This window comes from Pecten maximus, chromosome 1, assembly GCF_902652985.1.
Source record: "Pecten maximus chromosome 1, xPecMax1.1, whole genome shotgun sequence".
In the NCBI taxonomy this organism is placed as follows: Eukaryota; Metazoa; Mollusca; class Bivalvia; order Pectinida; family Pectinidae; genus Pecten; species Pecten maximus.
The window spans coordinates 7,859,873-7,868,035 of record NC_047015.1 but is presented as its reverse complement, the minus strand read 5'-3'; the positions used below and the strand labels follow the sequence as shown (position 1 = coordinate 7,868,035).

The 8,163-nt window shown below is 43.2% G+C and overlaps 2 protein-coding genes across 3 annotated transcripts; one reads left to right on the top strand and one right to left on the bottom strand.

The window, feature by feature from the left end:
* Window positions 1-3,422: 3,422 nt before the first annotated feature.
* Window positions 3,423-5,767, top strand: LOC117336159. Its single transcript, XM_033896927.1, has 3 exons — window positions 3,423-4,474; window positions 4,567-4,963; window positions 5,070-5,767. Exons 1-3 carry the CDS (start codon window positions 4,025-4,027, stop codon window positions 5,519-5,521), a joined length of 1,299 nt encoding a protein of 432 aa, XP_033752818.1. The 5' UTR covers window positions 3,423-4,024; the 3' UTR covers window positions 5,522-5,767.
* Window positions 5,768-5,816: 49 nt separating this feature from the next.
* Window positions 5,817-7,890, bottom strand: LOC117323783. Of its 2 annotated transcripts, XM_033879232.1 has the most exons (6): window positions 7,736-7,890; window positions 7,468-7,699; window positions 7,169-7,338; window positions 6,773-7,051; window positions 6,141-6,611; window positions 5,817-5,931 (listed from the first exon to the last, which is right to left on the bottom strand). In XM_033879232.1, the coding sequence occupies exons 1-6, from the start codon at window positions 7,874-7,876 to the stop codon at window positions 5,854-5,856; spliced, it is 1,371 nt and encodes a 456-aa protein (XP_033735123.1). In that variant the 5' UTR covers window positions 7,877-7,890; the 3' UTR covers window positions 5,817-5,853. The 2 variants fall into 2 exon arrangements, with proteins under 2 accessions (XP_033735123.1, XP_033735112.1); XM_033879221.1 differs by having other exon boundaries at window positions 7,468-7,890.
* Window positions 7,891-8,163: the final 273 nt, after the last annotated feature.

The window sequence follows — 8,163 nt, the reverse complement described above, 5'->3', positions numbered from 1 at the left end:
TTCCACTCCCTTTTACATTTTTTTTTCCTGACAGAACCCGCCCGTCGGATTATGGGACAATTTCGCATAGAAACTTGGCGTATATTTTCATAAATACACATTTTCCTCCAGTTTTTGATGCGCGATAATTTTTTAAGTTAACAGTTAGTGTGAAAACTGTACAGAGCTCGAAATGTAAATATTTCTTTGGGAGTAAGCGGCTTTAAATCCTACCCTACACCAGTCCGTAATTATAACCCTTACAAAACAATGAAAATCAAGTAATGTTTAGCTTAAGTAATACAACACTGGCAATTAATTGTCTGAGTTAAGACATGTAATAAAAAGAGGTCCATGAGCCTCAACGATCACCTGAATTTTGAAATATTTAAGTGAATTTAATTGACCCTTTTTGGCCCCGCCTATAAGCTCCAGGGGGTCAGTCAGTGCCAACATATGCATACCATCGAGCTGTCATCAAGTGCTTATAATGTTACAAAGTTATAAACTATAGTAAATTTTACCCCTTCCTCTGGGGCAAACGTGCGACCCGAGGGTCATGAAATTCACAATTTTGATAAAACGCCTTCAGACCCTTCAATCTATGAAGAGTATTTTATTCTACCTTATTTAGGTCTTGATATGAAGGTTCATGGGATTTCAGTTAATTTGACCCTTTTTGGCCCTGCCCATAAGCCCCTGGGGGTCAGTCAGTGCAAATATACCTGTAGTTAGCAATAGGCATCCAATACTGATAATTCTAACTAAGTTTGTATTATTTCCAATGAAAATTGGAACAAGTAATGCTCAAAATGTGATTTCCCTATATAAACTATAGTAAACTATCTGTACATGAATAGAACTACAAAACTCACGACTGCCATATTCAGCATTTACGGAGAACACCCACTGACCGAGTCTGTCTGGCGGTTTCCGGTTCTGGTGCGATCTCCGTGGAGAAACCAACTCTTTCTCGCCTGATCTATATGTCGAAACAGATTCATATGGTATAGATGGTCTGCTTATACGCTCCATATGACTCATTCCACTTGCAAGGAACAGATTAGGCAAGTAAGATGACTCCGTAGGGTTTCTCTTTTGAGGTATTACGTATCTCTCCATTTCCGAGTCTGTCTCAGAACTTGACTCACCTAGTGTCCTACATTGTTTCCTGCGAGTAAAAGGGATAGCGATCACTTCACCAGGTATCACATTAAATGGTAACAACATGTTACGATAGAAGATACGCAGGGATTCCTTAGCACTTTCTGGTTTGACGAGTCACCTTGTACACTGGTACATTTGTACATCAATGTCTAGTATTTCAGTGACTACGTTATGTTATGTTCCACCAGCCTGCGAGATTGTGCTTCCCCTGAATTCCAACCTTTCTTACCAGTACTCTCGTACTGTGGCATCATGGTAAGTTTTATTGAGAGCGTACGATTTCCAGTCTAACTTCTGGTTATCTTCTAGTGTAGCTAGCATCTTCAACAAAGTCTGGCTGAAACACTCTGCGACCCATTCCCAATAACGTGATATAGAGTTTTCTGGGCTTTCTTTTCCCAACAATCCTACATAGTTCCCTAAATTTTGATCTTGTCTCTATGGAGCTTCTCGAGAAAGCTATAGTGGTTTCACAAGTGTTTGTCTCCTGATACATCTACCACGTTGCTCCATTTTCCTATCGATATCCCCCTCCACATACCAGGCCAATATAACCTTTGTTTTGCCAACCATAGTGTCTTCTCCTTACCTTGGTGCTCACCATCATAGTAAACACCTTTTAGTGATTGAAGCTTCTCACCATCTACATTTATGGTTCTGTACAAAACACCATGTTCAAGAAAAAGGCTCTGCAGATGTCTGCCACTAAAGCCAACAATGCATCGTCCGCCTGCTTAGCCTACCAGCTCACCAACATACACAGCTTCCTCCTCGGCCGTGGGAGTAACTGAATTAGTGGTTAAACAATCAACTATTGGCACAGAATCCATTGCTGACTGGAATACTTCCTTAACCATGTCTGTATACAAGTGAGGCTGACGGGACAATCCATACGTATCTGCTTTTTGCCTTTCTGCTCTGTAGGTTATTGCAAATCACAACCTGCTAGAGCAGCTACCCACCGATGACTCGTAACATAAGTAAGGTTTTTGTTTTGTCAATTAACACTTTGAAACTGGTTCCATCCAACTTATGTGCCGGGTAGTTTTTCTTGGTTGGTCCCAGACCATGAATTGCATATGCAATGACTCGCTTTTGACCTTACTGTTCCTGGTACAGTACTGCACCAAGTCCAGAGCCACTAGCATCCGTGTGCACTATAAAGGGAAAGGAGTAGTCGGCATTGCACAGTATTGGTGGACTCAACAATTTCTCCTTCACTGTATCAAAAGCTACCTGATGTTGGGTTCCCAACACCCACTTTGCAGGATTTATCTTTATAGCCTTTGTTTTGTCACTGGGTTTCAATGACCATGTCCTCTCAATAAACTATTGAGGGTCTCTACAATCTATGCATAGTCCTTGATAAACCTACGGTAATAACCAACCAATCCAAGGAACTGTCTAGCCTCCTTAGCATACGTTGGTTCAGGCCAGTCCACAACCGCTTTCAACTTCACAGGATCGATGCCTATACCCTTCTCCGAGACTACATATCAAAGATAGGTGATAGAAGTCTTAAAGAACTCACATTTGTTTGGTTTTGATTTGAGACCGTGTTATTCCGATCGATCGAACATAGGCTTTATCTTCTTGATGTGTTCCTCAAAAGTCTGGAAAAAAAATGAGTTTGGTTTATTTTTGTTTAACGTCCTATAAACAGCCAGGGTCATTTAAGAACGTGCCAGGTTTTGGAGGTGGAGGAAAGCCGGAGTACCCGGAGAAAAACCACTGGCCTACGGTCAGTACCTGGCAACTGCCCCACGTAGGTTTCGAACTCGCAACCCAGTGGTGGAAGGCTAGTGTTAAAGTGTCGGTACACCTTAACCACTCGGCCATCGCGGCCCTTAGTTACCCATACACTTTTCCACAAGTCTTTGGAAAGTGGCGGGTGCATTGGTAAAACCAAACTCATACGGTTGCACTCGTAAAAACAGAGATTTTAAACTGCGAAATCAATTTTTTGCGTGTCCAATTCCTCCATCTTGACTTGCCAGTAGCATAAACGTAAATCGAGTTTGGAGAAGTACTTTGACCCACTGAGTGTATCTACAACTTCGTCAAAACGAGGCAACATGTAGGCGTCTTTAGGGTACTTGCATTTAGAATTCTATTATTAATACAGAATATGTCCTTCTTTCTTACTGAAACTACATTAGATGAGAAAAGACTATTTGACGCTCTAACTACATCTGCCTGTAACAGGTCTTTGACGTGTTGGCGCACCTCCTCAAACATTCCTTCAGGTATTCTTTTAAGGTACTGTCCCACTGTAACGTCTAGCGATTCCGTCTGAGAAACGGACGCGGACGTTTATCGGACGTTGTTATGCGTTTCTCAGCTGGTTTTCAGCTGGTTTACAGACGTATATAGACGTTCATAGACGTTGACAGACGGAGCTGGCCGTTTTAGACTTTGGACATGTTCAAAGTTTCCAACGTCCAGCTAACGATCGCGATGGACGGTTCTCAAACGTTACTCACACGTTTGTTGGCCGTTTTCACCGTTATTCAGACGGAACATTACCGGTGTTTAGACTGTACACGGCCGTTAGGCAGACGGACAGTTCGTCTACCTACAGCCAAGGAACGCATTAAACGTCCATGGAACGGTTAAACCGACAAGAAAACAGCCGAATAACGTCAAAGAAACGTCCACTCAACGAACACTCGACCGCCCGAAGACCGTTTAAGTAACGGTAGAAACGGATGGATACGGATTGAGGAACGTCTATTAACGTCTAATAAAGTCTAAATAACGGTCGAAACGAACGTAAAACGTTTGAGAAACGACTTGACAACGATTAAGATTGGCGGGTTCTAGCTGACAAAGTTTTGGGCCTGCATACTCTTCATTTACTCATCCGCTTTCAATCGGAATGGATGACTATTCAGATGAGGTGGCACTTATGCAGGCACAGCTTGATGTGCAAGTTGCCAGAATAAATCTTTATACATATGCTGTTCAAAGACAAAGGGCAAGGCTCAGACAGCAGAAGAAGCGAAGGCGCAGATTCTGGTTTCGCCCATGGCTTGGCATCGAGAGGCGGAGGAGTTTTGGTCTTTACGACCAGTTGATGGTCGAGCTGCGAGCTGAAGATCACAATTCCTTCTGCAATTTCATGCGGATGCCACCGGATATGTTCAGTGAGATCCTTCGCAGAGTCGGACCAAGAATCACCAAGAAGCATACATGGTTCAGGGCCCCTATTGAGCCTGGAATGAAGTTAGCTATAACACTTCGACATTTGGCATCAGGGGCCAAGTATATGGACATGCGCTACGGATGGAGGGTTCCGCATAACACAATCTCAAAAATTGTGAGAGAGGTAATTATGAAAACAATTGTGCTGATTTTGATCTTGCTTTTCCATGTTCTAATATAATGTACTTACCATGCCTTGCATTCTTGTACTTAAAGGTTTGTGGGGCGATCGTGGATGAGTACATGAACGAAGTGATGGCAGTGCCAACATCACCTGAAGAGTGGAGGGTCATCGCAGATGGCTTTCGCACAAAATGGAACTTCCCTCACACGCTTGGTGCATTGGATGGTAAACATGTTGCAGTTCGGTGTCCACCAAAGTCTGGTTCAACGTACTTCAATTACAAGAAGTTTTTTTCCATAGTGTTGCTAGCTCTGGTAGATGCGGATTACAAGATTATCTGGGCCGACATTGGAGGTCGTGGGGCAGCATCAGATGCCCAGATCTGGAACGATTCCGATTTGAAAGAGGCAACAGAGTCTGGAGAAATCAACCATCCCCCGCCAGATCCTCTTCCAAATGACACTCAGTCCGTCGATTGGTTCTATATAGGTGTGTATTGTGTCGTATTGGAATAAAATTGTACAAGTTTCCCTTGATTGTTAATTGTATATAGAACAGTTATGTGATCATTATGTTCAATTTCCGTCTTTTTAAGGTGATGATGCGTTCGGTTTACGCAACTTCATGCAGAAACCGTTTTCCCAAAGAAGTCTCACCAGAGAAGAACGTATCTTCAACTACCGGCTGTCGAGGGCTCGCAGGGTGTCAGAAAATGCGTTTGGGATCCTTGCAAACAGATTTCAGGTTATGCTGACCACAATGCAGCATGACCCTGCGACTGTGCGTCTGATCACTACTACTTGTATCGTGCTTCACAACCTCATGAGGACAAGATACCCGACAATGCAAAACCAGCTTGTTGACCGAGAGGATGCCAACCACCAGCTCATCCCCGGAGCATGGAGACAGGACCGCCATATGGAAGACTGTGTCACTGTCCAGGGGCCAAACACAGGCAACAAGGAGGGCAAGCGGCTGCGCAATCTCATCAAACACTGGGTAAACTCTGATGCAGGAGAAGTGTCATGGCAGGACAACATGATTTAAAGGACATATTTCCCATTATATTGCTAATTGTGAAAAGTAGTATTATTGAAATAAAAAATACAAAGCCTGCCAAAATAAGAAAGTAGTTTTTTCTTTATCTACACTCCACCCCATACACAAACAACATCAAAGATACAAGCAAATAATTGTAATTTTAATGCAAATTATTTAACTGTTATTTACAGATATTTCAACAAAGTCCAGAATGTAATATGTTCTTGCTTATAATCACACATTAATAAATGTCTGTATCATTTGACTGTCTTTACTTGCTGCTACATTCATCTGACTCTTTCTCTGAGTCTGATCATTGGGCGCCGTTAGCGGAAGCCTTATGGGTCAAGCCTGATGTTAGACGTGTCTCTGTCACCACGCTCAATATTCGATAGCCCAGAGATAGTCAGGTCTTCCTTAAAAAGAGAAAGAAATCAAACTCATAACTGAATCTTAAATATACTTTATAGAATTATTATAAAGTTGAAGGATTACTGCCAGAATTTTCTAAAAATATAAAAGCTTTCGAAATTCATGTACAAAAGATATTAATAAAATATACTGTTGTGACAATTACAAAAAGATATTTTATGAAGTTTACGTTCAACAAATATTTTAGTCTTACCTGTGAGGATCGGGTTGAAGATGGCGTGCGGATCATGTACATACTGTCAAGAGCTGCGACGAGTGGTGACGAACAATTGGTTGATATCGGTGCAGTCATATCCGTTAGTGTTGTGGTCGTGGACGCAGGTCTAGCCAAGTGTTGCAGCGTGTGTGGAACTAACGAGGTAGATCCAGACTGAGAGGGACCACCAGCTGCAGCAGAAGAGTATGAGTTAGGCATGAAGTCCATCGATTGACTTCCCCATACTGAAGTGGCTTGCATCTGTGGTGTAGGCTGTCTCCACTGGTGGGGTTGAGGCTGCCACTGGGCGGACTCTGACGACCCTGGGTACCAATGATGCTGCGCGGTGTGAGGCTGGCTCCTCTGCTGATGCTGTCTCTTGACCTTCCATCTGGCCTGCCAGTCCATAAAGACCGTCTGAAAGTCGTCAAAGGCATCCTCAGTACTCTTGCAGACTACTTTGCTAACCTTGAAAACAAGAAAATGGAAATACAATTTTTACAATAATATGATAAAAATGAATGTCTCCAAAGCCACAGCATGTTTGATACTAGAATTGAATGAATTCCGTTAACAGTTATATTTCTAAATATTTCCGAATCAATAAAAATACCAATTTATATTCTCACATATTTCATGTAGGCAGTCCGCTCGTCGTCCGGCTCCCTCTGTTGCAGGGCAGTAAGTCGCGTCTGGGACTCAACAAGTTCCTTGCGTAAGACTTCAAGGTACTGGTCGTCAGCCTCCTCCTGAGACCCTCGCTGACGCTTACTGCTCCTGCTACTGTTGCTGCTAGTCGAGTCCTGGTCAATGTCCTTGAGGGACCTCCTTCGTTCAGTTGCAAGTCGCTCAGCCTCTTCGAGGTTCCCAGACTCGATAGCATCCTTTGCCGCAGCTGAGGACTGCACCTGGGATGAGATAAAATGTAAACATCCTAAGTATTTCACTTTTCACAACATTCAGACAATAATTTCAATATAATCAATTCATGTCCAAAAATATATTTTTACAAAAAATGTACTCACACTATGCAACGGATGTCGCCGATGACGGATCCTTTCCTTCAGGAACTGAAACTGTCCCATAACCCACTGTTCCCTGTCAGTGAACGTTCGTGCTCCGTCCCCCGATTGCACACGTAGGAGCTTGGTATTGAAATCACGCAGGTCCGTATACCATGTCTTGAGAAACTGGACTGAACATAGAAAAAATAGTAAAAATAAATTCATTCAGCAATTCAAACAAAACGCGTTTTCAAATAAAAATGAACAACCGTATTACATTATGCACAGTGTCAAAATGTTCACAAAATTCACAAAATTACCTTCATAACCAAGCTCCTCGGCTTTCTCGGACCACAGTCGATCTTTCTTGCTCTTGTTTTTGAAGTCGTGGTCCTTTTGGTCCCAGAGGAGGCGATTTTCTTGGACCCACTCAATCACGAGGACCTCATTATCCTGTGTTTTAAGCTTGAAGGCCCCCCTTGGTTTCTTCTCTGTTGCCAGGGCTCCTTGTGCTGGTTGTAGTTCGGGGGACTCTTCATCTGGTGTTGGGACCTCCTCTGGTGTTGGGACCTCCTCTGGTGTTGGGACCTCCTCTGGTGTTACCTCTAGGACCCCTGGGGCATTCGACTCTGCTGATTCATCCCTGGGAGGAGGACTGAGAGTTTTCTGTCCTCGCTTGGGTGGGGCTTTCGATTGGGCCTTTGCTTTACCTCCTCTCCTAGCCGGCATGATGGAATGAAGATGTTGACTGTCCAGTTGCCACGACTGTTGTGATAATGACTTGGTGGAGTTAGCCTTTTATAATACGCACTCAGGGCGTTTGTTAGGCGTTTGTTAGACGTTTGTTAGACGTTTGTTAGACGTTGTTCGGTCGTTTCGGTCGTAAGTCATACTGAAGCAGACGTTACTCGGGCGTTCGATAATCCTAATACAGACGTTATTCATACGTAAGCAAACGGTTCTCAGACGTTACTCAGACGTTACTCAGACGTTCCTCAGACGTTACTCATGCTTTT

Excerpts from the sequence above, each read along its gene's own strand:
- LOC117336159 (XM_033896927.1), top strand. The coding sequence starts at position 4,025 with ATGGATGACTATTCAGATGAGGTGGCACTTATGCAGGCACAGCTTGAT. Across the intron at positions 4,475-4,566 it reads TCTCAAAAATTGTGAGAGAG|GTTTGTGGGGCGATCGTGGA; the intron begins GTAATTATGAAA and ends TTGTACTTAAAG. Across the intron at positions 4,964-5,069 it reads CGTCGATTGGTTCTATATAG|GTGATGATGCGTTCGGTTTA; the intron begins GTGTGTATTGTG and ends CGTCTTTTTAAG.
- LOC117323783 (XM_033879221.1), bottom strand. The coding sequence starts at position 7,876 with ATGCCGGCTAGGAGAGGAGGTAAAGCAAAGGCCCAATCGAAAGCCCCA. Across the intron at positions 7,052-7,168 it reads GGCGACATCCGTTGCATAGT|GTGCAGTCCTCAGCTGCGGC; the intron begins GTGAGTACATTT and ends ATCTCATCCCAG. Across the intron at positions 6,612-6,772 it reads GGACTGCCTACATGAAATAT|GTTAGCAAAGTAGTCTGCAA; the intron begins GTGAGAATATAA and ends CTTGTTTTCAAG.